The sequence below is a fragment of the Natator depressus genome, chromosome 14 (genome assembly GCF_965152275.1).
Source record: "Natator depressus isolate rNatDep1 chromosome 14, rNatDep2.hap1, whole genome shotgun sequence".
NCBI lineage: Eukaryota > Metazoa > Chordata > Testudines > Cheloniidae > Natator > Natator depressus.
In genome coordinates this window covers 40508418-40534952 of record NC_134247.1, presented here as the reverse complement: position 1 = coordinate 40534952, position 26535 = coordinate 40508418, and the positions used below count along the sequence as shown (strand labels likewise).

The 26535-nt window shown below is 51.7% G+C and overlaps 1 protein-coding gene across 1 annotated transcript in view; it reads right to left on the bottom strand.

Moving 5' to 3' along the window:
* The window catches only part of LOC141998044 (uncharacterized), a 55304-nt gene that overhangs the window by 8390 nt on the left and 20379 nt on the right, over positions 1 to 26535 (bottom strand). The window contains exons 5-6 of the mRNA XM_074970684.1: positions 15902 to 16239; positions 2669 to 3756 (exon numbers count right to left, since the gene is read on the bottom strand). Of these exons, the coding sequence (XP_074826785.1) occupies positions 2669 to 3756; positions 15902 to 16239 (1426 nt within the window). The remainder of the gene's footprint in view (positions 1 to 2668; positions 3757 to 15901; positions 16240 to 26535) is intronic.

Here is a 26535-nt window from a genome sequence, read left to right as displayed (position 1 = left end):
TCTTAAAAAACAGAACTTTATTAGAAGAACAAAACAAAGACAAAAGAAACACTGTGTAAGACAAGAGCCATTTAGATTTCAGGGACAGCTTCACACAACACTCAGGCTACGTCTAGTCTCTCTCCGGCTCTGATGCAGCGAGTTCACAGTTCTCAGCCTCAGCCATCTGACTTTTAGGAGGAAAGCCAGCCATTTCCCAGCTCTGTTCTTACCGCCTTCTCCCCGACAGTATCTCACATCTCTGCAGGGATCAGGCAGTATCTTCATTCCGTTTCAGTCTCTGCCTCCGAGTGTAAATCTAGTGCTCACTCTCAGTGTTTGTACAGATATGGATAATTGTCATTGTTCTAACAACACAAAAATCCCATGACAAAGGTTAGAAAAAGGTCAAAATACAATTAAAAAGGACTATTCTGGCAAAGGACCATTTGTGTTGTGATTTCCTCAATAAATCTGAGCTACATCTTGTCAAGCTAAACTAATATCAAAATGTGTGACCAAATGGTGGTCGGGAAGAGGGAAAAACCCACAATACAGGGTGGGCTATAAAACATGTTCATAAAGTGAAATCTCAGAGGATCTTCAGATTCAAAATCAGGACAATATATTTACCCATTTTCTTCTAAGGTGGCTAAACCTGCTTCACTTCTCGCCTCATTATTTGGTCATGTTAGTTACACAAGTTTTAGCGTTATCATCATAATAAAAACAAAGCAGCTTCCCACCTAAAAATGATCTGGACTAGCCCAGACAAAAACTGGGAGCAATTTTACCAAGAGACGGAAACCAGGCTATAAGATTAGAAAGGTCAAAACGTGCCTTCAGATTCATTTGGATTCGGACACTTTCCGTCATGGAGAGCCAGAGACACAGTGGTAAGTGACACCTTAGGAGGTGGAGGGGTGGAACGGGGACAGGGATAAAACTCTCTATCGCTGGGACAGAGGCTGCTGTGGAGAGTGGAGGGTGACGGTGCTGGGGGAAGGAGGGAATCTCTCGGGCTCACCCCATCGCCCTGAAATAGCACAGAAACTAAAACAGCCTATTTCGCTCTGCGCAGGTGCTCAGGGAACCCGCCGGGGGACCTGCTGTGGTGCCCCTCCCTCGGCCCCAACTATACCACAGCGCAGACCTGTCGGGATGGCCCCTCGGCCCCAGCTATGCCATGGCCAGGGCATCCCTACCCTGGCCCAATGCCGGCCGCGGCGGCAGGGCGTAGCCAGGACCCAGCCGCAGAGGCCTGGACCTGAACCTGGCCCGGACCCAGCCACGGCGGCTTGGCCCTGTCGCAGGGTGCCTCTCCCCAAACCCAGCCCGGGTCCTGTCACCTCTCTCGCCATCGTAGCCCCGGAGGAATCTGGTGGAGGGTCACAGAGATGCGCTGGCGAATCCCAACCGCACTTCCGACCACAGAGAGAACCTCCGAGGCTGATGCTACACAGGTGGGATCTCCAGGCCTCCCACAAAAGGCTGTGAAAATCAATCCCTCCCAGTGGTGCTGTCTGAATGCAGACGGGGAAGGAAGAAGAGGCAGAGGGGGTGAGTGAGGAGAGGCAGCACCTCTCTACCCCTGTGCTCTCCCTTGCCTCTTATCCCATGATCCCCAAACACTCGATAGCCCAGCACCCAGCTCCCCCTGCTTCCCAGCTCCACCAGCCTCAACCTTTCAATGTCTAGTTTCCTTCCAAAATACCTCCTTGTCCCTTAACCTTTAATCCAACACCCTGGGGAGGGGAGGAGTTACCAGCCCCCAGGGACACTCCCCCTGCAGGGAACAGCTCCAGGTAGGTGGGGCAGCCCAGCCCAAGGGCTGGTGGAAGATGGGGGGTGGGGACAAGTGTCTACAGTGAACATGTGCCCTAGCCTAGTCTTTCCTCTTCGAGTGATGGTCCCTATTGTACTCCAGGAAGATTATGCACATACTCTGGGCCCGGAGCCGGAGCTTTTCAAAGTAGGAGTGTCCATTGGTCCACGCACGTGCCCTTGTACCACCTCGTGGGTCCACCCCAGGCGATAAGGGGCGGGACAGAGTGACCGCATCGTCAGTTCCTTCTCACCCCACAGGGTCCGAGTCAGAGCTTCTGCGGTCTTCTCATACTCAGCACTGTGCTGTCCAAACTTTCCAGGAAGACTGTGTTTTATTCTTGTACATAGGATTTTACTATTTTTGTAGTAATTTTCTTGTTTCTAGAAGGGAACTTCAGCCAGGCAGAGGGACCAACTGGAGGAGTTTCTCTCTCTCTCTTCCTTCCCCCACCTTTGGCCCATCAGCTCAGCAGCCAGGGCTGCAGCAGGGAGGAGGGGCTGATCGTGGCTTCTCCTCTGCCTGGGGTTTGCTTAGACCAGGCAGAGCCAGAGGGTCACTGACCAGCTGCTGCTCGGCTGCTGCTGGATCCTCACCCCAGGGATGTGCTGCTAGATACTTGGGAGGCAAATACCCCTGATGCGTGTGGGAATGAGGAAATGGGTTTGTCACTGTGGCCAGCCCCAGTCAGAGCATTCAGAGAATTTCCCGGCTCTGTGGAGGAATCTCTGATGTCCAACATGGTGTTAGCTCCACTTGGAGCATTTTCCACACTGAGAACATCTCAGAGGTTTCTTCCCTGTGTGGATTTGCGGATGCCTGATACCATGGAAGCACCAAATGAAGCTTCCCCGACGTTCAAGGTCCCACTGTTGTGTGGATCGCTGAAGTGCGAGCTTGGATTGAATCTTTTCCTGCAGTCAAGCTATTTGTAGGGTTGCTCTCACCCTTGTGGGTTCTCCGATGTTTAGTGAGGTTTGAGCTCTTACTGAAGCTTTTCCCACAAGCAAGGCATTCATGAGGTTTATAGCCTGTGTGGATTCTCTGATGTAAGATAAGGTTTGATCTGTGCATGAAACTTTTCCCACAGTCAAGGCATTTATAGGGTCTTTTTCCCGTGTGGCTCGCCTGGTGTCTAATAAGAGATGATCTGTGTGGGAAACTTTTCCCACAGTCCAAGCACTTATGGGGTCTCTCGCCTGTGTGGGTTGCCTGATGTGTAATAAGGGCTGATCTCCGTCTGAAATTTTTCCCACACTCCAAGCACTCATGGGGTCTCTCTCCTGTGTGGATTGTCTGATGTCTATTACGGGCTGATCTGTGTGTGAAACTTTTCCCACAGTCCAAGCACTTATAGGGTTTCTCTCCTGTGTGGATTCTCTGATGTGTAACAAGGCCTGATCTCTGTGTGAAACTTTTCCCACAATCAAGGCATTTATAGGGTCTTTCTCCCCTCTGGATTCTCCAGTGTTCAGTAAGGTCTGATTTGTGGCTGAAACTTTCCCCACAGTCCAGGCATTTATAGGGTCTCTCTCTTGTGTGGATTTGCCGATGTTTAGTAAGGTTTGAGCGGTTATTGAAGCTTTTCCCACAGTCCAAACATTTATAGGGCTTCTCTCCTGTGTGGATTGTCTGATGTGATATAAGGTCTGTTTTCTGAATGAAACTTTTCCCACAGTGCAGGCACTGATGTGGTTTATCTCCAGTATGAATCCTCTGATGTCTAATAAGGTGTGAGCTCTCAATGAAACTTTTCCCACAGTCGAGGCATTTATAGGGTCGCTCCCCTGTGTGGGTCCTCCAATGTCCAATGAGGTGTGAGCTACGGCTAAAACTTTTCCCGCAGTCCAGGCACTTATGGGGTTTCTCTCCAGTATGGATTGTTTGATGTGTAACAAGGTGTGATCTCAGAATGAATTGTTCCCCACACTGGAGGCAGAGGTAGGGTTTCTCTTCCTGGGGATTTCTCTGCTGGGCTATGGGATCCTTTTCTCTTCCTCCATATATAATAGATTCATCCACTTTCTTCTTCGCATGGTTTTCCAGCAGCCTCTCTGACCTGTGCCAATTTCCCCAGGCTTCTCCCTCTTCCAAGCACTGGGATAAATTCCCTTCAGCTCTTCCCACAAAGGTTCCCTGTGATTCCACTTCCCCAGGAACTTGCTCATGATGACTCCCCTCCTCATTCTCACTCACTCTCTCATCACCTGCTGGGAGAGAGAGACACTCAAGGAGAAAGAGGAATAGCTCAAAGGGAAAACCCAACACGCTAACGCTGTAAAGACTGAGCAATTGGATTCTACCTCTACTTCCCACCTAAACACTCACAGGGAAGGAAAGTTGGGAAGGAAACTCCTGCAGCTAACAGGACGGGTGGAAAGCCGTGAGCGATATCTGCCGACTACAGCCCTGCCTTGGCTGAGACGAGGCAGAACTAAGGGCGCTCGCTCATAGCACATTTTTGGGTTTATCAACTTTTTCCTTCACTCGCCAGATCATTTCGCTGTCAGTTTCACTGAGTCCTCACCTGTGTGGGTGCCTCTTGGTATCTCTCTTTTCTCACAGGCCTGGAGATCGGGGATCCACGGCTCTTCCCCTCGTTCCAGCCGGGCAATCAGGTCAGGTTTGGGAATGGGAAATCCTGCACAGGGGGTGAAATCAGCCCAGATCAGGGTGCATGGAGGATTGGGAGAGTCTGTCACAAAGGGCATTCTATGAATTGAACCTGTTCCCGTGCTGTGCTGAGAAAATTTGGAATCCAAGGGGATGGGAACATAGATGAGCCCCCTTGGGAGAGGCAGATGTCTGGGGAGGTGGGGAGAATTGTTACGCCCTCACTAGGAGTTCCCAGGAGTTAAACCCCTACAGAGCCCAGAGCCCTCCCCATGGCTGGAGTTATTCCCAAGAAGGGAGGTGACCAGGGATTGTGTGTGCAACCGAGAAACAATACAGACAGGACAATACACAGCTTCTATCCCCTTGAAAGCTGGGGGATGGGTGTGGATGGTTTAGCACGTCCATTAGGTTTTGGCACCCTCGTCCCATTGAAGGGGGTTTGGAGATGCAAGTCTCTCTCACACAGAAGCTGCACATTATGGAACCCATTCCCCTCCAATCTAACTGACCAGGGAAGAACCTGACCAGAGTCAGAAATGCAGGCCCAAAACTTTCTAATAACTGAGGGGGACGGGAATCCCTTACCCAGCGAGGTCACCGTCTCGTAGTTCTCCTGCATGACGTCCCTGTAGAGGGTTCTCTGACCGGGGTCCAGCAGAGCCCCCTGCCCCTCAGTGAAATACACAGCCACCTCCTCGAAAGTCACCGGCATCTGAAACAACAAGAGTCCCCCACTCAGAACCTGCTGCCCCAGCTGCAATCCCACTAGTCACACAGGAAAGGAAGAAGAAAAAAGCAACATCTCGGAAGCTCTGGGAGGACAACAGTGGCAGAATCCCACCCCAACCGTGCTCAGAGCAGCCAGATGGCTTCAGGGGGTGGGGAGAAACTGAGAGCTCCTTGTCCCTTCCAGCAGATGGAGGAGGGCAGGGTCTTCTCATTTACCATCCACCTGCTAAGCCAGAGGTTGATATAGGAAGCAGAGCTCTGAGCTGGGGACAGGAATCCTGACAGCTTCCCTTTGTATTTCACAGTAGCCTCTGGCTAATGGGTTCAGGGTCCAGCACTGGGACTCTGGTCAGTTTTCCCAGCCCTGCCCTGGGGGGGTTTCCTGGTTCAGAAATGGGGGGCGGGGGGTGTCCCCACCCCCGCAATGGGCCGGTTTGGAAAATCAGGCCCAGGGTGAACCTGTCCCAGCAGGTTTATCACACCCTATCCCCTCCCTCCCTGCCTCACACTGTGTGTTTCCTGCCCCTCCCCTTCCACAACAACCCTCCCTTCAGCTCCCTGAAAATCCCCTACCTGATCTGGCTCCAACACAGCCATTTCCCGTCTCTCTCCCGTGGGAATATGGGCCGATCTGGACTGAAACCTGGATGTGATTCTCCAGCCCGTCAGGGTGAGAGGGGAGACTGGGGAGGTTACAGAAAGGGCTTGAGTCCATTTCAAACCCCAATTCCCCCACAGGCTCTCTCCCTTACTCCTGGGGGAAATCTGTGCAACTGCGCATGCACACAATTTATGTCCCCCACATATTTTTGTTTCCCTGCAGAAAAATTACTTTCTGATGGGGAAGCAAAGGGAAGCCACAAAAGCAGTCATGCGACCCTCCCCAGCAGTATGTTTCTGGTGCACAGGGCAGCTGGCAGAGAGGTAAATCACTGTGGGGCGGGTAGGGTGGCTCCTACCCTGCGTTGGGCTTAGCTGCTAGTCCTGGCTGGGCAGGGGAAGACGGGACTTCCTATTCCCCAGCACGGCACCTGAGGCCATGTCAGATGCACCCCCAGATTTCTCCCCTGATGTAGGAAGCTCTGCAAACTCACCCTCCCACCCACGCTTCCTGCGCCCATCGCTCCTCAGCTGCAGGGGGAGGGATGACTGTACAGGAGCTGCTCCCCCATCCGCCCAACCCCCATGCATCCAGACCCCCTCAAAGCCAGACTCTTCCACCAAGCCTTGCCCACCTTCGCACCCAACCCCCCACCCGAAAAGCTCCACTCCTCCTGCACTTTGACCACCCCAAGGAGCCACCCGCACCCAGATTCCACCCTACCGATCCCCAGCTAGATGCACCTGGATTGCAACCCCACTGAGCCCCACTCCCCAGCATCTGGATGCCTCCATTAAGCCTCCCACACCCAGATCCCCTGGCTGAGCCCTATATCCCCCACACACTCAGACCTCCTTGCTGAGATCTATCCCCCACCCACACCCAGACCCCACCCTGCTGAGCCCTAACCACCTTCACCTGGACCCCCTTGCGGAGTCCCATTACCGTTCCACCCATAATCCCCTGTGCATCCAGATCCCCCCCTCACATGGATCCCTCGCTGAGCCACCCAGATTGCTCCACACAGGACCCTCTCAAACCACACCTGGATTCCTCCAACACCAAGCCCCTCCACACTGGGATCCTGCCTTGCTGAGTCTACCTGCCCACACCTGGTGCACCTGGCATGGGGGGCACGGCTCTGGAGTGTTTCTGGGGCAGGCTCAGTCCTTGCGCTGTGTCAGGGTTGGGTGCAGCCTCACCACTGAGTCCGTGTCCTGGAAGCGGGGAGCTGCACAGTGATCTCCCACCTCTGTGCAGCCAGTGGCCTGTGCTCCCTAATGCCCATGCTGGAGCTTCCCCATTTATTTGACCAAAAAAATTGCAGAATTTTAAAATACTGTGCACAAAACTTTTGATTTCTTGGTGCAGAATGCCCTCAGGAGTATCTCCCTGCAGACAGACACTCTGGACTCTGCCATGCTAGGAAGACAACTAGTTAGTTTATTACTCCTCAGACCAGGCCCCTCCCAGCAGAACTAAACCCACCAGGGCACTTTTAAACTCTCTCAGTAAAAGCATCCCTGAGGCGAATGCTAGAAAAAGAGCAGAATCAAAGGAGCCAGTTTGGGGGATTCCCCCTGACACTGTCCCAAAGGCAGCACATCCCCCCACCCTCCGAGCAGCCCAGTGATTCAAGAGAGACAGGACCTGGCTTTTCCTCTCCCAGCTCCTCCTCTTGTTCCCAAGACAAGAAGTCTGCCCAGGGGGTGCAGGGAATGGATTCGGGCAGGGCTGGGACCTGAGAACCTCCCTCCCCACTTACTGCTCCTGCTGCCCCTTTCAGCCTGGTCACTCTCTGTTTCTATCACCATCCCTCTCTCCCCTTCCCTCTATCCAGGAGAACTGATTCTGCTCCATTTACATGGCCATTTGCTCTTCAGTAGACTGATCGGTTTGAACCTGGCTGTGTGAGGGCAACAGCTCTGGGACCCAGGGCCAGCGTAACCACTAGGCGAACTAGGCGGCTCCCTAGAGCACCAAGATTTGGGGGCGCCAAAAAGCGGCACCCAAACATTTTGTTTTACACTATTGCTTAGGGGCAGGTACCTGTCAGTCTCCAGTGCTCGGGCCGCTGCACCAGGGCCAGCAGCCTCTTCACCTCGGAGTCTCCCCTGCTTGCCCGGGGGCCACTCCTCCTCTCAAGCTCCCCGGCCGCTGCTGCCGTGGCCACCCGGGAGGACACTGGCGCAGCCGCGGAGGAGACGCAAGGGGCCGGGCTCAGCTGGGGCCCGGCCGAGAGCAGCAGAAACCGGGTGCTGCTCGGGGCGGGAGGGAGCCGGGCGGCAGCAGCCTCTGCAAGGTGGAAGTTTCACCTAGGGTGCAAAATATCCTTGCACTGGCCCTGCTGGGACCTGCAGGCACAGGTGGATCCCCTCCCCACGTAGGCCAAACTCACCAGCAGGTCCCTGAAAGGGGCCCTTTGTGCAGAGTCACTTTCCTGCCTGGCCCCAGCCCTGTCCCCCGGGTCTCTCGCCTCACCTGCCGGCTCCAGCTCAGGGGCTGTCAGCAGAGCTCGAGGCTGCCCCTGGGGCTGGGTCCAGCCACAGAGAAAGTTCCCACGGGGGCTGGGCAGGGAAGGGGCTTTGATGAAGATCTCTCCCAGGCTCAGACTCTGCTGGATAAGAAGCAGCGTCTCAGTCTGGGCTCCCAGATCAAAATGGAGGAGGCAGTAGCTTTTGACCCAGAGAGCTCAACTTCAGGGCTGTAATAACAGGAGCAGGGAGAAAGACACACCCGCCGCCTCCTCCTCTCCCTTAGCCAGAACCGGAGCCCTCTGGTGGCAGCAGCTAATGCATGAGCCTCCCTGTCCTGCCCCGGCAACCCCCAGGGACAAGCAGGCAGAGGCTGATCTCATTGGCCCATCCACACTCACCCCCTTCCAGAGCCAGCAGTGACTCCAGTCTGACTCCGGTGTGGCTGAGATCTGAATCCTGCCCGGAAATCAGACCAGGGCCCTGGGCAGCCCCGAACACTCAGGAGACAAACCTCCCAAAATCACGGGTTTGTCTGAAAATAATAAATTGGAGAGGGGGAGGGAAGGGGAAGGGGAAGGGGGAGTGGAAATTTGCCTTGTAGCTTCTGAGCCCTGAGGGGTTAGTCCCCTGATCACCCCAAATACTTCTTTGACTAGTTTCAGGAGAAAAAAAAAATCCCCACTGCCTGCTAGGCAGGGCAGCCCCTCACCGTTTCGTGGGGCGGAGGCGCTGCCTTTGAATCTCTCCCCATCCCTCTGCCTTCTCCCTGCCTCTGTCTCTCCCTTCCCCAGGCAGTCTCCCCACATCCCCCCCCTTTCCCTCGCAGTGCCCCCCCCCACATCTTCCCTCTATTTCAGCCTCTTTCCCTTCAGCCCCATAGGTCCTCCCGATTCCCCTGCATCGTCCCATCCTCCCTTCAGTGCAAGCAACCACTGCCCCCCATCGCACCCTGCCCCCTGCATCGCCATCACCGGCCTCCTGCCCTCTCCATCCCGTTTCCCCTGCCTACCCACACATACCCCTGCACCTCCTCCCTCTGCAGCCCGGGGGTGACCGGGGGGGGGGCGGGTCTCTCTTACCTTCCCTCCGAGCGGGGCCCCCCGGGGCAGGGGCCGGGCCGGGAAGGGGCCCGGGCCGGGCTGGGGGCTCTGCCCTGGGAGAGGCTCCCGGGGAGCAGCGGGCAGGGCCCGGCTGGAGGTTCCCCTCTCCCGGCTGCAGCCCGGGCTCCGGGCTCCCAGCACCAGCCGCCGGGGCGAGGGGATCTCGCTGGAAGCCAGAGTCCCCGCAGCGGCTGCGAGTCACTTCCTGGGCCGGGCCTGAGCCCCGCGATCCTCCCCCCGGAGCCGCCCCCCAGCCGCTCCTGGGTCCTAGCGATCAACCCACCGCTCTGCAGCTGCCTGCCCCAAGACCCTGCCCCCTGGGGACCCACCTCCCCTGGGCTCCTGCAGCTTCTCCCAGCACTATGTAGACGTCCTGCCCAGAAGCCACAGGATCCCTGGGGGGACAGAAAGGAGACGTGCAGATCCTGGGGAGAAGGGGGGTTTCTAGGGAGACTCCAGGTTGTTCCAGAGAATCCAGGGGTGTCGGGGAGCAGGGGACACTCTGTGTGTGATTCGCTCTGGTAACAGACTGGCACAGGGAGCAGTTGGTCAGAGCTGGTGTCTTGTCTCCACACCAGGCTCACTGGCCACCAGATCTGGGCCGGAGCTACCAGTTCTGCTCCCCTGGCTCAGGTCATGGAGCTGTCAGAGCTTTGGCTCCGGCTTCTGCTGGTGACTTGCTGGTCCACATGAACCTGCCCTAGGCTCTATTTAAACCCCTTCATATCTGCCCCCCTCCCAAGGATCCCCTCTGCCCATCTCCCAGTGGCTCCCCCTGTGGGCACTGACTGCAGCTCCCCGTGGCTCTGCCCACTCAGGATTGTCCCCTATTTCCCCCTCATCATATCCTGGCTCCACGCTGCATCCCAGAAGCGGTCAGCAGATTTGGCTCCTACGTGGGGGGGCCATGGCTGTGCACTCTTGCCCACAGGCACTGCCCCCCCCAGCTCCCATTGGCTACAGCTCCCGGCCAATGGGAGTGAGGAGCTGGTACTCAGGGCAGGGGCAGTGCACAGACCCTCATGCTCCCCCTCACACACACACACGAACCTGGGAGCCGGACCTGCTGGCCCCTTCCAGGGCGCAGCGCAGTGCCAGGACAGGTAGGGACAAGCCTGACGTAGCCCTGCAGCACCGCCGACCGGACTTTTACCGGCTTGGTTGGCAGAGCTGACCATAGCGGGCAGGGTCCTTTTTCAACTGGGCGTCCTGGTTGAAAACCAGACACCTAGCAACCCTAATGGGAAATGCCAGCCAGAGAGGATTTCCATTGCAGATGAAACATTTTCCCCACCAATCCCTAGAAGAGTCTGAAAAGCTGAAGAATTAGCAGCTCTGGTCTGAGCATGGGCAGCAGGCTTAACCTCCCCGGTACAGCCACCACCAGACCCCTGAGCTGTGGTGGTCCCACGTGCACTCTGCCTCTTCCCCTCCCTGCTTCACCCCTTCCCTGAGACCCCACGGCCCAGGTGCTGCCTTGTGAGTCCCTCCTTGCCTCTTGCCCACTCCACCTCCACACCCTTGGAGGTTCCCACTGCTCACTGTGTCCCTCCTCAGGGTGGCTTGGGCAAGGGGCTTGGGGCAGCCTGGGGTCAGGCAGGTGCTGGGTCCGGTCCTCCTCCAGCACATGGTGGGGGGGGGGCAGCGAGGGGGGACTCAGGGCTCTGGCGGGTGAGGGGGGCTGCCAGAGGCCCTGCCTCTGGCAGAAGCGGTGGAGCCAGGGCATTAAGCTCCCTGAAGGCGGGGGGGGGGGGGGTTACCTGCTGTCCATGGGTATGACACTAAGAGCTCCAGTGTCTTGAGCAGAAAAGGGTGCATTGTTCTATGAGGGCAACACCTATCAGGCCTGACACACTCACCACTCCTCATGCATTGCTTTCACAGTATTTATCCAGAACGGGTCACGGGAAGTCGCTAATAAAGGCTTATGTCACACTGTTCCTCATGATCATTGCAAGAAGTGTGGGCAGATGATCTTTAAGGAACTACATTTATATACCAGAAACTGTTTTAAAGTCTGAATCCAGTCGGGGTTGACAAACCGGTTTTGCCAGAAAAGGGATTTCTTTTCATCTCTCTCCCACAATTCATAGGTAGATGAAGCATTGTAAGGAACACCATTGAAGTCCTGTTTCCATATAGCAGTGGTTCTCAAACAGGGGTACGTGTAGACCTGGGGTACGCAGAGGTCTTCCAGGGGGACATCAACTCATCTAGATATTTGCCTCATTTTACAACAGGCTACATAAAAAGCACTATCAAAGTCAGGACAAACTAAAATTTCATACAATGACTTGTTTATACCACCCTATGGACCATACACTGAAATGTAAGTACAATATTTATATTCCAATTGATTTCTTTTATAAAATTATATGGTACAAATGAGAAAGGAAGCAATTTTTCAGCAAGAGTACGGTGGCTGTGACACTTTTGTATTTTTGTCTTATTTGGTAAGCAAGTCGTTTTTCAGTGAGGTGAAACTTGGGGGTAGGCAAGACAAATCAGACTCCTGAAAGGGATACAATGGTTGGGAAAGTTTGAGAGCCACTGGCATATAGACCAACAGAAAGAGCACACTGGAGAACAAATACAGGGGGGTGGGGGAGAGAGCACTTGAGCGGTTTACTGGACTATACCTGGGGAACAAGGACCGCACCCTGCAATCCTTCAGGAAGCAAACAGGAGAGCACGTTTTGCATTCATGAAAAGGGGGATCCCAGCGATGATGGCTGGTGACCCTGGGAGAATGCTTTAGCCACGGATTTTACTTGTTAAAGTTAAACTCAGACTGTCTGAATCCCGCTATACCTGGTGTTTGTATGTGTAACCTGTTGGTCTTATTGCTTCGTTGATAAACTCCTGTTTGTTTTCACTAAAACTATATCTCAGTGCTGTGATGTTATATTGGGGCTGACCCTCAATTGAATCAAACAAGCTGGTAGTGTCCCTTTGGGGACAGCTTACTGGGAATTTCTCCCTGTCCAGTGGGGAGGGGCTGGACACTACAGAAGGACACGTCAGAGGGGCTGGAGGAAAAGGTTACGTCTAGTGTGAACCTGCAAGGCAAAGTAAGGACTGGCAGAGCCCTGGGGAGTTTGTGTGGGGAGCTAAAAGGCTGGAGGTGACAGGGAACAGACATCCAGTTCAGCAGAAGCACATCTCCCTCATGCTGAGGCTGGGGGGTGGGGGTGGTAACAAGGAGATTCACAGTCTGGGACATCTGGAGGAAACATCACAGTCGGAACCTGCAGTGTGAGGAGCTCAGGGATGGTGAAATAACAGGCTTAGAAAAGAAACAACCCACCCACCTCCCATGCTGGGGATTCCACAAGCTCCCTTCGTAGCTATTCCAGAGCTTAAATACCCACATGGTTAGAAAGTTTCCTAATCTCGCACCTAAATCTCCCTTGCTGCAGTTTAACATTTTTTACTTCTCATCCTCCCTTCAGTGGCCATGGAGCACAACTGATCCCCAGTCTCTGTATAACAGCCCTTAGCAAGGCTGCAGACCATCGCCAGTCTGCTTTTCTCAAGACTAATAGATCCACTTTTTAAAATCTTCCTCCACAGGTTGGGCTTTCTAAATCTTTGGTCATTTTATTTTGCCCTCCTGGGGGCTTGATCCGATTTGTCCTCATTTTTCCTGAAGTGTGGTGCCCAGAACTGGACACAGGACTCCAGCTGAGGTCTCCCCAGGGCCGAGCAGAGTGGGACAATGACCTCCTGCAACTTACATACCACACTCCTGTTACTGCGCCCCAGAATGATATCAGCCTTTTCCCCAGCTGCGTCAATAGGCGAGAGCCAGACAGCGTCTAAGTGAGTCCATTAAAGACCATTCCCCCTCGCCCACGTTATTCAAGACAAGGGACATTGGGAGTTTGAGAAATTAAATTCTACTTTGTTCTTTTCAAAGCAAGAAATAAAAGCTGAACTCCTCACACCCCGAAAGTCCAATGCCCAGCTCAGCATGGTGCGTTTCAGCCACAGCCCAGCACATTGCTGCTCTGGCCACACATGGCGCCCAGGGAAAGAGGAACAAGTTAAAGCTAGTAGAAAAACCACTCACAATCCATGAGAGAGGCACTTGCCCTCCCTCCTCCTCTCAGCAATGGGGAGACACCGACCCCTCTCCACATCAGTCCTCTTGGGGCTTAATTTGTAGCCCTTTAGAGTTCAAGGATGACTTCACCCAGCACTCGTAGGACATTTCCTCTCTCTCTGGGACTTGTGCAGCGAGTTCACAGTTCAAAGCCTCGCAAGAGCAAAGAGTGCCCTTTCAAGGCCCTGGCCACCCACCCAGCCACCCTCTCCCCATCCTGATTGTATCTCACATCTCTGCAGGGATCAGGCAGTCACTTCCTTCCATATCTCTGACTCTCAGAGTGCATATCCAGCACTCGTCCTGAAGAGTTTTTGCAGATAGATGTTGATCATTTTCATTGTTCAAAGAACAAGAAAATCTCATGACAAAGGCTAGGGAAATATGAAAAGAAAATCAGAAAGGACTGTTTTGGCAAATGACCATTTGTCTTTTGAAGATGCGACGATGTGACGCAGCAGGGAGAGGGGAGTGTTGACCTGGGAATGTGCCCTGGAGATGGGAGACCTGAGAGCCTGTAACCTGAGCCAGGAGGGGGAGGGGGAGGTAACACCTCTGCCCAGGAATGTGGACGGAGGCTGCAGCAGGGAACCTGCTGGGTGGGTTTAGTTTCAGTTTGGGGCTGGGTGGAGGAACACAGGGAACCCCAGGGCTGGGGTCTAAGCTCCCTGCTCCCCAAGAAGGACTTGACTGAGGGGTCCCGGGTGTACCCACAAGCTCTGTTTTGGACTGTGTTCCTGTTGTCCAATAAACCTTCTGTTTTACTCGCTGGCTGAGAGTCTCAGTGAATCCCAGGAAGAGGGGTGCAGGGCCTGGACTCCCCCACACTCCGTGACAGAAGTCCCCAAGAAATCAAACTAATTTAGTGTCAAAAATACGTGACAGAACAGCCTTCACCAAAAAGAGAAAAACCCACAAACCAGGGTGGGCTACAAACCACTTTCCCATTCATGAAGTGAAATCCCAGAGAATCTTAAGATTCAAAATCTGAAGAACAATTTTACCATTTCCTTCTGAACAGGCCAAACCTTCTTTACTCAGCACCACCGCATTATTTGGCTGTGTTATTGTCAAAAGTTTTAGCATCATCATAATAAAAGAAAAAGGAAAAAAAAGACAAACCTAACCAAAAACTTCCTGTCTAGAAATGATCTGGATTTGGCTTGAAAAACTCCAGATGCCACTTTACCAATAGATGGAGGCTGTGATTGAAGCTCAAACTGTGCTTTGGGGTTCATTTGAATTCCCCCTTCAGGAATGTGACATTTTCTTCTTGAGTCCTCAGGCGCCTGATTGAGGATCAAAGAAATTAAAGTGTGATTCCGAAGCATGGTGGCCAAAGGACACTGTGGTAAATGACACACATGAAGTGGGAGGGGTAGAAAGGGAAAAGGATAAACTCTCTATGGCTTGGGCAGAGGCTGCTCTGTCAAAGAAGATGAGTGAGGTTGATGGGGCAGGAGAGAATCCTCCAGACTCACCCCGTCCCTCTCAAACAACACAGAAGGTAAAACACCACATTATTTTACTAGCCCTGCTCCAGCTCTTTTAGAATCTATTGAATCCAGGTGTATAAGGGAGAAACAGCACCAAAATTTAAATGCTTTTCACCATAAAGTGGAGGAATGTGAGGATGTCTGGAAATGAGACAATCTGACTGCAAAGGGGGCACTTAGTGACTCTGACAATCACTTTGCTAATGGGGGATTGGAATAAACTGCTCAGGGTCAGTCTAGACAAGAAAGAGGGGTGGAGGAACAAAGGAGACGCCCTAGCTAATCCCAACCACTTTTCCTGCCCTAGACAGATGCTTGGAGGCTGATATTATCACTCCCCATTTATTCCCCCTCTGTAAGGCACAGATTTGTCTCAGGTCACCCCCCAAGCTGCTGGCAGAGTTGGGAATAGAGCTTAGGTCTCCTGGGTCCCAGGCCAGTGCTCTATTCATTAGGCAACACTGCTTCCCTCTCAGAGGTTTATACTGCAGTAGCAGAGGTGGGAAATCCAGGCTTCCAAGAAAAGGCCCTGTGGGAATCAGCTCCTCCCAGCGGTGCTGCCTGAATGCAGCGGGGGCAGGGAGACGGGGCAGAGGGGTTAATGAGGAGAGGCAGCACCTCGCTACCCCTGTGCTCTCCCTCGCCTCTTATCCCATAATCCCCACACACTCGATACCCCAGCACCCAGCTCCAACTGTTCAATCCCCAGTTTCCTCCCCAGAACCCATCACCCTGGTCCCTTAACTTCTGATCTCCCACAGCCCAGGGCCATGGGTGATTTGGGGAGGGGAGGAGTTTCCAGCCCCCAGGGACACCCCCCCTGCAGGGAACAGCTCCAGGTAAGTGGGGGAGCCCAGCCCAGGGAGCACCAAATGAATCTTCCCCAACATTCAAGGTCTCTCTGTTGTGTTGATCACTGATGTGTGAAGTCAAATTGAATCTTCTCCTGCAGTCAAGCTATTCATAGGGTTGCTCTCACCCTTTTGAATTATCTGATGTTTGGTAAGCGCTGAGCTCTTAATGAAGCTTTTCCCACTTTCAAGGCATTTATATGGTCTCTCTCCTGTGTGTACTCTCTGGTGTATAATAAGTTGCGACTTCTGAATGAAGCCTTTCCCACAGTCCAGGCATTTATGTGGTTCCTCTCCTGAGTGGGTTTTCTGATGTGTACTAAGGGTTGATTTCAAACTGAAACTTTTCCCACACTCAAGGCATATGTAAGGTCTCTCTCCAGGGTAGGTTTGCTGATGAATAATAAGGTTTGCACTGAAACGGAATCTTTTCCCACAGTCAAGGCATTTGTAAGGTTTCGCTTCATTGTGACTTGTCTGCTGGACTCTGGTTTCCTTGAGATCCTTGCATCTTCCGCCACGTTGAATGCATTCATCCAGTTTCTTCCCGGAACAGTTTCCCAGCTGCATTGCTGATCTGTGTCGATCTCCCCAGGCATTTCCCGGTTCTAAGCCCTGGGAAAAATTCCCTTCCGCTCTTCTGAAAAAAGTCTCCTGCGGTTCCAATTTCCAGGAACTTCCTCCTGCTGATTCTCCTCCTTGTTCTCATTCACTGTCCTATCACCTGCTGGGAGAGAGAGAACCCAGACAGGAGTCACTGCCTCTGCCGGGGAGAAAGGACAGAAAGGGGAATAGCAAAGAGGGAAAACACCACACAATGACTGTTGAGGAGATGGAGATAGTGGATTCTGCCTCCACATCCCACCCAAACACTCCCAGGGAAGGAAAGTCAGGGAGGAAATTCCCGACAGTTAACAGGATGGGTGGGAAGCAGTGACTGATATCTGCCTTCATGATACAACACCTGCTGACTGCAGCCCTCACCTGGGTGAGACGGGGCAGAACTGAGGGATCTCGCTCATGGCACATTCTGGAGTCCCAGCTTTTTCCTTCACTCACAAGATGTTTCTGTCTGTTTCCCTGACTCCTCACCTGTGCGGGTGCCTCTCAGACTCTCCCTTTCCTCACCGGCCTGGAGATCCGGGACCCATGGCTCTTCCCCTCGTTCCAGCCGGGCGATCAGGTCAGGTTTGGGAATGGGGAATCCTGCACAGGGGGTGAAATCAGGCAAGTTCAGGGCGCATGGAAAATTGGTAGAGTATTTGTCACAGGGAACATTTCCTGACTTTAACCTGAGCCTACATGGGACTATGGTAACTCCGACGCTTTGAGAGCAGCCGATATCTGGGGGAGGGGTGTTGTCATGCCCTCACTAGGAGTTCTCAGGGTAGATGAGCTCTGGGGGACTTTCTGGCACACGCAGCCCTGGTGTTAAACTCCTGCCTATTTCCAAACCAGCACATCGGTGCTGGATCTAGCGGTGCTGGGGGAGCTGCTGCAACCCCTGGCTTGAAGTGGTTTCCATTCTATCCAGGGTTTACAGTTTGGTTCAATGGCTCTTTGCCCCTCACTGTACAAATTGTCCCAGCACCCCTGATCCTGCAGCACTGAAAGCCCTCCCCATGGATGGACCTCGTCCCAAGAGGACCGGTGAACGGTGTGTGAAGGAGAAACAACACAGGCAGGGCAATCCCCTGCTTCTGGCCCCTTGAAAGCTGGAGAGATGGGGATGAATTAGCCTGTCCATTAGGCTTCTGACTCCCCTCTTCCCTTGAAGGGGGCATGGAGAGGAGCGTATCTTTCACAGTGGAGCTGTGGACTCTACCAGAGGTTCTCAACCTTCTTCTCTCTGAGGCCCCCCCAACATGATATAAAAACGCCATGGCCCACCTCTGCCACACCAACTGTTTTTCTGCCTATAAAAGCCAGGACCAGCATTCGGGGGTAGGGAGCAGGGCAAATACCTGGGGTCCCACGCCCCATGGGGCCCCGCAAAGCTCAGTTGCTCAGGCTTTAGCTCCAGCCCCATGCAGTGGGGCTTCCACTTTGTGCCCTGGGCCTCAGCAAATCTAACTCCAGCCCTGCATGGCGGCCCCCCTGAAACCTGGTCGCGGCCCCACAGGGGCCTCTGGTTGAGAAGCACTTCACTTTGAGACCCATTCCTTCCTAATCCAACTGAGCAGAGTCAGAAATGCAGACTCTATGGCTTATAATAGCTGAGGACACAGGAATCCCTTACCCAGCGAGGTCACCGTCTCGTAATTCTCCTGCATGACGTCCCTGTAGAGGGCTCTCTGAGCGGGGTCCAGCAGAGCCCCCTGCCCCTGGGTGAAATGCACAGCCACCTCCTCGAAGGTCACCGGCATCTGGAACAACAAGAGTCCCCCACTCAGCACCTGCTGCCCCAGCCACAATCCCACTATTCATGGGGGAGGAGGCGCAGAAAAGCAGAACCCCCCTCCCCCAGACACACACCCTGCTCAGAGCAGCCAGGAGGCTTCAGGGGGTGGGAGAAGGTGAGAGCTCCTTGTCCCCCCAGCACACGGAGCAGGGCAGGGTCTTCTCATTTCCCACCCGCCTGCCAGCCACAGGCTGACACGTGAAGCAGAGCTCTGAGCCGGGGACAGGGACAGGAATCCCGACAGCTTCCCTTCGTACTTCACAGCAGCCTCTGGCCAGTGGGGTCAGGCTCCAGCACTGGGAGTCTGGTCCGTTTTCCCAGCCCTGCCCAGGGGGGTGTTTCCTGCTTCAGAAATGGAGGAATGTCCCCCCCCCCACCCGTGCCAATGGGCCTGTTCTGCACGGCCCGGGCTGGTCCCCCCGCCCCGCACACACCGGGGGCTGGCGGTGCAGTGTAGTAAATTGCTCTGGGTAGGAATGTGCGTCTGACTGTGTACTGAGCATGCTCAGTTCATCTGCTGAAGCCACTGCCCTTCACCCTGCCCGTACTAGCCGGTAAGATTCTATGGACTGCTATTGACAGGGGTTAAAAAGGGGCAAAGGGGGCGAATCGGAGCACGGGGGTGGCCAGGGTCTGAGCAGGGGGCGGAAATTGACTGATCGGGGGGTCAAGCAGCTGGAGGCAGCATTAGGAGAGGGGCTAAAGGGCAAAAGCAGGGCGGGGGGGGGGGTGGAGCAGGAATTAAGCCCAGGGGTGAGGTGCTGGCAGAGGGCAAAACCCGGCACAGGGGGTAGCAGTTACCCCAGTGGGACTGAGACACCAGTGCTTGCAAAAATGGTGGGGGGCAAAGGAGCTTTTTAATTTCCCCTCCCACAGACAGCACCTCTCAGCATGGGCTTCCCAGGGCTGGGTTCTTCAAGGCACAGGCATCCCAATGCCTAGTCACTGCAGCTCCTCTTGGTCTGATCTAACCCACTGAGGATACGTCTACACTACAAAGTTCAAAGCGCTGCCGCGGGTGCCAGTGCTCCTGGTAATCCACCTCGACGATTATGAGAATATGCTTATGACATGGATATGACATAGCTAATATATACACTTTATGCAACATGGCTGATGTGGGGTATCATTGCAAAACTTAAGACCTATTGACTGTGTTTATCCAATCTGAATGCATGTAACGTTTGTATCTGAGGCTAGAAACATTGACCATGTCTCTGTATTCAAATGTGCTGTGTTGGATGAGGCCAGACAATGTTAGTGGCTTATTGAAGGAATGCACAAAGACAAAGATTACCCCAGGAACGGTGTGCAATAGGAACCTCTGTAATGATAGTGCTATACAATGGGGACTATTTGACCAAGATCAGATACCTCTACACAGTGGGTGCTATTTGACCCAGATCACAGCACAAGAGCCTTCCAGAAAGTGGGGGGAAGAAAGAAAAGGTGGACAATGACAGCCTACAAGAACAACTGGAAACAGCTGAGGTACAAAGACTGAACAGTGAGAAGTGATTGTCCCAGCAGTCTGGATGATGGGAAGACAGACACTTCAGCTCAGCATACTGAGAACGAGAAGGATCTGACATTATCAACCTCTGAAGAATAATCCAGGTGTGTCTAATTAATCTTGTGTCCCCATTATGCAGACATAGCCCTTTTTCTCACTGCTAATAAAACTAATGAAAACACCACATGACAAGTTAAGTTTTAACAGTGAAGACAAAGGCTAAAGAAAATGTCTCAAAAATTAAATGAGAGAGCAATGAGGTGACATGTGAGTACCACAGTTTTGAGTGTAATTTTTCTGGTGATACCTCTTTGCTCCTTGTGTGTGTGTGTGTGTAACAGTGACAGAGGTGGAAGTCTGTATAAAGCACAATGGTAGAGTTTCTGCCTGTGAGCTTGCTTGCCAAAGGAATTAAGTATTTCACATACTATTTATAATAATTTTCACTACTCTCAGTGTAGTGTGTGCATTCAGTGGGTTTTTTTTTTCATTAATAGACTGTATGACCTACTATGAGGTGGAAAGGGACTAATAAAGATTTCTTTTTAAATGTTCAGACTTTCATTAAGGGTTTTTCATGCAATAGCCATGAAATTCCACTTGCAAAATGTTTTTTAAACAGTCCTGAAAAATATAGGAATATGGGATTGATTCTCTCTTCTCCAAAAATGTGTTTGGTATCAAGTGTTTGTCTAATGGGTATTTTGAGGATGGCAACTAACCATCTTGTCATACAGCGAAAGTGTCACTTAAGATTTCTTGCATAACAAACATGTACATAAGGCTATGACACTGGCCCTAAACCATGGTGGATTGGATTTAAATCATAATTTAAATCACTAGTCAGGAAGACTCGATTTAAGTTTCATTTCTAGAAGGTACACACCATACATTTTTAAACAGTGATTTATTTAGAAAACTTTTAAGAGAAGTTTTACAGCTATATCAGAAAGTGAACGTGTGACATTCTATTCCTGGGGGGAGTGTACCCCATAGTCCTCATTTTCATATCATCGTGATCTTACATATAAAGCATGCCTCATAAGGTATCTGGGGAAAGGGTTAGGGTTACACACCAAACCTGTCCAAAGGAAAGTTTATGGCATACATTTTTTTCCTTTCTGCTTAACCTAGAGATGTGCACAAACAAACAAACAAACAAACAAACAAACAAACAAACAAACAAACAAACAAACAAACAAACAAACAAACAAACAAACAAACAAACAAACAAACAAACAAACAGGAATACAACGTAGCTTCACCAGCCCAAACCATTCACAAACCAATGGACTAGCTGAAAACACAAACAAATCCATCAAAAGGTCATTTTAGGGCAGGGAAAATTACAGTATTAATAGAAAGGAGAATGCACTAGGAGAGAAGCTACAAATTGTTTCAAATGTTAAGTACATTGAAACTCAACTTGTCTTTTATTTCAAGTAAGAGGAATTATCCCACTGCACTAGGATGGCCTCTTTACACCTTTTTGATTGTATACAATTTCTCTCAGTAAAGACAGTCCTTTCCCCTTCCCCCACAAATAATCCATCACCATTTTTTACAGAGCATTGTGCAAGTTGGTTGATGACAATGCGACTAATTGGGATGCATCTCTTGGTGACGTATTTTCTTTGCTAACAAAACCAAACACGACAACCAAATTGTCACCCTATCGACTACTGTATGGCTTTGAGGCAAGATTCCCAGACCAAGTCTGAGACAACTGCACCCGAAAGCTGAAGGACACTTACCGTGCATATGGTATTCTGTGATTGTTCATTTTACAGACAACTCCTTCTCCATTTGTTTCCAAAACCAACAGATTTTGAGGAACTCGAGGAAGAATGCTACTAAGAGTACATCATGAAAATTGAAGCCAGACGTGATGCTGGAACTAAACTGGCTATTAGTAATATTTCAAAAGCACAAGAAAAGCAACAAATACAGTATGCCAAAACTAAGACTCATAAGCATGGGGAAATAACCTTCAAGGTTGGTGACACTGTCATGTTACTGAATGCGAGAAGGAAAACAAGAAAGGGAGGGCAGCTACAACCTACCTACGTGGGACCATACAAAATTGCTGCTGTAGAGGGTAAAAGAGTTAAATTAGAAAACAAGTTAGGGAAAGGTAAAGCAATGTTGTATAGGTTTCAGAGTAACAGCCGTGTTAGTCTGTATCCACAAAAAGAAAAAGGAGGACTTGTGGCACCTTAGAGACTTACAAATTTATTTGAGCATAAGCTTTCGTGAGCTACAGTATCTCCCAACTAAAAGTATTTAAAGAGCCTTCAAAATTAGATAACGAAAACATATCACAGAGAAACATGGAAAAGGAAACTGCTGTAGATGACACTGTGAAAACCTCAGAGATAGGAGAAATGGGAGGCAACGTATCTCACAAGCCTCACAACAGCCAAGTGGAGGTCACACACACAGAAGAGGAGTGTGTAGTGTCAGGAGTTTCAAGCAGTCACCCAGGTGATTTTGATGACGTGGTGATGGAGGATGATGAAGACAATGAATGGTTTCTCAAAGGTATTGCTTACCACACAGTTGTTTTTAAAGAATTTGTTGACACACTTCCATTTATTAAGCATGTCAATAGTTTTCATGTAGGAATGGAATGTTTGTTTGCAAAAATCATTTCTCTCTCTCTTTTGTACACTACACCACACAAGAGAGGTGGGAGGCACACCAACTTCTATCTAACACCTGGCGATAGATCCAGAGGGGTAAAAAGATCTTCTGCTGAAATCAGAATTGTAGTTGGCCTATTTACTCTGGAGTTAACATGGCAGGGGAAAGTTGAGAGGACAAACCGGAGGCACACAAGGTGATGTAATTTGCCCAAGGTGACACAGCAAGTCAGTGGAAATCCTGGCTCATTTCCCTGTACTTTTCTTCAGAATCCCAAATTATGAAAATTTCTGGATTTCCCTAGTAAATTCTCAGAAGGCCTGATCAGTGTAATCTCTCTGGTATATTCCTGTCAAGGTTCCTTCCCCACTCTGAACTCTAGGGTACAGATGTGGGGACCTGCATGAAAACCTCCTAAGCTTACTTTTACCAGCTTAAGTTAAAACTTCCCCAAGGTACGAACTATTTTACCCTTGGACTTCCACTAACAAACTTTATCTGGGTTCCTGAGAAAACGTTGTTTGGAAACATCTTTCCCCCCCAAAATCCTCCCAACCCTTGCACCCCACTTCCTGGGGAAGGTTTGGTAAAAATCCTCACCAGTTTGCATAGGTGACCACAGACCCAAACCCATGGATCTTAGAACAATGAAAAAGCATTCAGTTTTCTTACAAGAAGACTTTTAATAGAAGTAAAAAAGAATCACCTCTGTAAAATCAGGATGGTAAATACCTTACAGGGTAATTAGATTCAAAACATATAGAATCCCTCTAGGCAAAACCTTAAGTTACAAAAAAGACACACAGACAGGAATATTCATTCTATTCAGCACAGCTATTTTCTCAGCCATTTAAAGAAATCATAATCTAACACATACCTAGCTAGATTACTTACTGAATTCTAAGACTCCATTCCTGTTCTGTCCCCGGCAAAAACATCACACAGACAGACGGAGACCCTTTTTTTTTTTTCTCCCTCCTCCCAGCTTTTGAAAGTATCTTGTCTCCTCATTGGTCATTTTGGTCAGGTGCCAGAGAGGTTACCTTTAGCTTCTTAACCCTTTACAGGTGAAAGGATTTTTCCTCTGCCCAGGAGGGATTTTAAAGGTGATTACCCTTCCCTTTATATTGATGACAATTCCCCCACTATATTTCCAGCAGCAGGAGCAGCTATTATCTGGCAGGTTCATCCACTGAAACGGTCATCTTTCCAAATGTCATTGTGTATATTTTGGTTTGTGCTGAGTGAGAGAAGCCAGATGAAGGTAGGGAGTGTGATTGGGCTGGGCATGTGCAGAGTTTAGCAGAAAGCTCTTCTAACAAGAGACAGATCTGTGTGATACTTGTTTACATCACATTCTGTCAGCTGCAGTATTCAGCACTAGTTTCTTTTGCTCCTAATGAAAATAGCTGGGTAGGTTTGCTTATTGTGCTAGGCCAGGGGTTTTCAAACTATGTGTTTCGGCTTGTAAGGGAAAGCCATTAGCTGGCCGCAAGACACTGTTTACCTGAGCGTCCACAGGTGCAGCCCTTAGCAGCTCTCAGGAACTGCTAATGGTAAGAATTCACGCTCTCTCTGCTACAGGTTTCAAATTGCTACAGATAGCAGCCTCACATACCTAGGGCGTAAGAAACTGCCACCTGTAGGAATTAGCTTCACCAAATATAGCAGTTACAGGCAGCACATCCCTACAGGTTGCAGTTTCTTAGCATTTTCACACAGATGTATATCTGTAGGATCATGCTTCCTGCAGCAGCCACAGGTCCTGCTTTGCTAAAAAAAAGGCCATCTGATGTAGCTAATTCAAGCTGTCTCACCGTAAAACCAACCTGATAGCTTTCTTTAACAGGGTAACAAGCCTTGTGGATGGGAGGAAGTGGTCAACATGGTCTATCTTGCCTTTAGTAAGGCTTTTGATACTAGCTCCCATGACCTTCTCATAAACAAACTAGGGAAATGCAACCTAGATGGAGCTAAAATAAGATGGGTGCAAAACTAGTTGGAAAACAGTTCTGACAGTAGTTAGCAGTGATTCACAGTCAGGCTGAAAGTGCATAAGGAGTGGGGTTCTGCAGGGATCAGTTCTGGGTATGTTTCTATTCAAAATCTTAATCAATGAGTGAGATAATGGCATAGAGAGTACACTTATAAAATTTGTGAATGATAACAAGCTGGGAGGGGTTGCAAGTGCTTGGGAGGATAGGATGAAAATTCAAAATGATCTGGAGAAATAGTCTGAAGTAAATAGGATGAAATTCAAAAAGGAGAAATGCAAAGTACTCCCTTTAGGAAGAAACAATCAACTGCCCCAGGTCAGATCCTGCACCCCTCACTCAAACTCCCCATAGCCTGCAACGCTCCTGCACCCCAACTCCATCCCAGAGCCTGCATCCTGAAAAGGGCCAGATTAACCTTTTGTGGGCCTGGTGCTAAACATATTTGTGGGCCCCCATGGGGGCAATGGGAACATGGGGGAGGGGGGCAGAGTCCTCAGAGTGAGGGGCTGGCCGGGGGCAATGGAAGATGGGTCATGGCATGGCAGGGACAGCCCTGCTCCACCCAGCTCAGTACAAGGGCACTGTTTACAAACCGGGAGCTGCCAGACGCACACTGGCCAGCCCAGCCCTGCACTGCCATCATGCTTCTTCCCCTTGGGGGCGGGCCCATGCTGCACCATGCTACCCCCCTGCCCAGCACCCCTCTGACTCCCTATGCCCAGTGCCACACCACCCAGAGACCCCCACAAACCCCCATGCCCAGTACTCTCCCACAGACCACTATGCCAAGCACAGCCCCCCCACCCAGAACTCCCCCACAGCTCCTCTCTCTGCCCAGTGCCCCCCTAGCCGACCACCCCCCACAGCCCTCCCACAACTGCACAGTGCCCTGTACCTCCCTGCCCAGAGCCCCCCTCACAGATCCCCTCACTGCCCAGTGCGCCCCACTGCCACAACTGCACAGTGTCCCGCACAGACCCCCCCCACTTCCCAGCACCCCAACACACACAGATCTCCCCACCCCGCACCACCCAGCACCCTTCCAGACCCACTAGAGACCTACTCTGCCACACCCTGACCCCCGGCCACAATAGCCGGCCCTGATGGGAGGTGACTGTGTCTGCCAGGCTGAGCCGGCAGCGCAGCCAGAGCTGGTCCTGGGGCAGGATAACTCCGGCCCCTTGGAAGTGGCGCAATCAGCCAGGCTGGAGCAGGAGCAGAGCCTACCCGGGCCAGGCTCCCTCAGGACCCACATGCCTGGCAGGACCCACCCAGCTGAGCCCCCCCCACACTGTCCCCTGTGACTGGCTGAGACTGGCCCAGCCTCTGCACCAGTCCCAGGTGGCTCTTCCCCCGGGGAGGCAGGTGGGGCCCCACAGGTCCCAGGCAGCGGCGACAGCTCAGAGTTGGAGCAGTGCTAGGGAGCGGGGCAGATCCCTGGGATGTGACTCCCGAGATCCCACCCAGCCCACCCACACCATTGGCCCCGTGGCCAGCAGCCCCACCGAGCCCGCATGGTGGCCCCCAGCTGCTGGGTGATGAGCCCCCTACAGGCACGTGGAACCTGCTGGCTGAGAGCTGCTCACACAGCAAGGCCTGTGCGCTGGAGTGCCCCAGGTGAGGGGCCAGACCCGGCTATGTGGATGGGTTAGAGGGGCCTGTAATGGGCCCCTTCCCAGGGTGGGCCTGGTGCCATGGCACCATTGTAACCCAGTACTGACCCCAAGCCCCCTCCCACAGCAAAACTCCCTTGGACCATTTCTCGACGGCCCCCCAAAAATATAAAGCCCTGCTGCCCCGGTGCTATTTTACTCCTACAGGAGACTTGATGCCGTGAAATAATTTCCCTACATTCCATCAAACTCTGCGTCACACATTTTGAGTATTTAAAAGAGTCTCTTATCACTATTTGTCTATGTGAAGTCTCGTAACAGTTCACAAATTTTAGGATTGCCTTCTGCTGCATTTATCTTGCCTGTGAATCCAGCCCTTACAATCCCATGTTCACACGTCATTGCTTGTGTGTAGAAGCTGATTCACAAATATTCAGTAAGTGTGTTCAGCACCCCACTCCTGATCCCCTAAAGAACCGCAGCATCCAAACCCCCACCGCAGCCCTGGGACTGGAGGAGCTCTCACTCCCTGGTACAGCCCTGGGGCTGTGACACAGGGACAGAGCTTCTCCAGTCTTGGGGCTGTGTG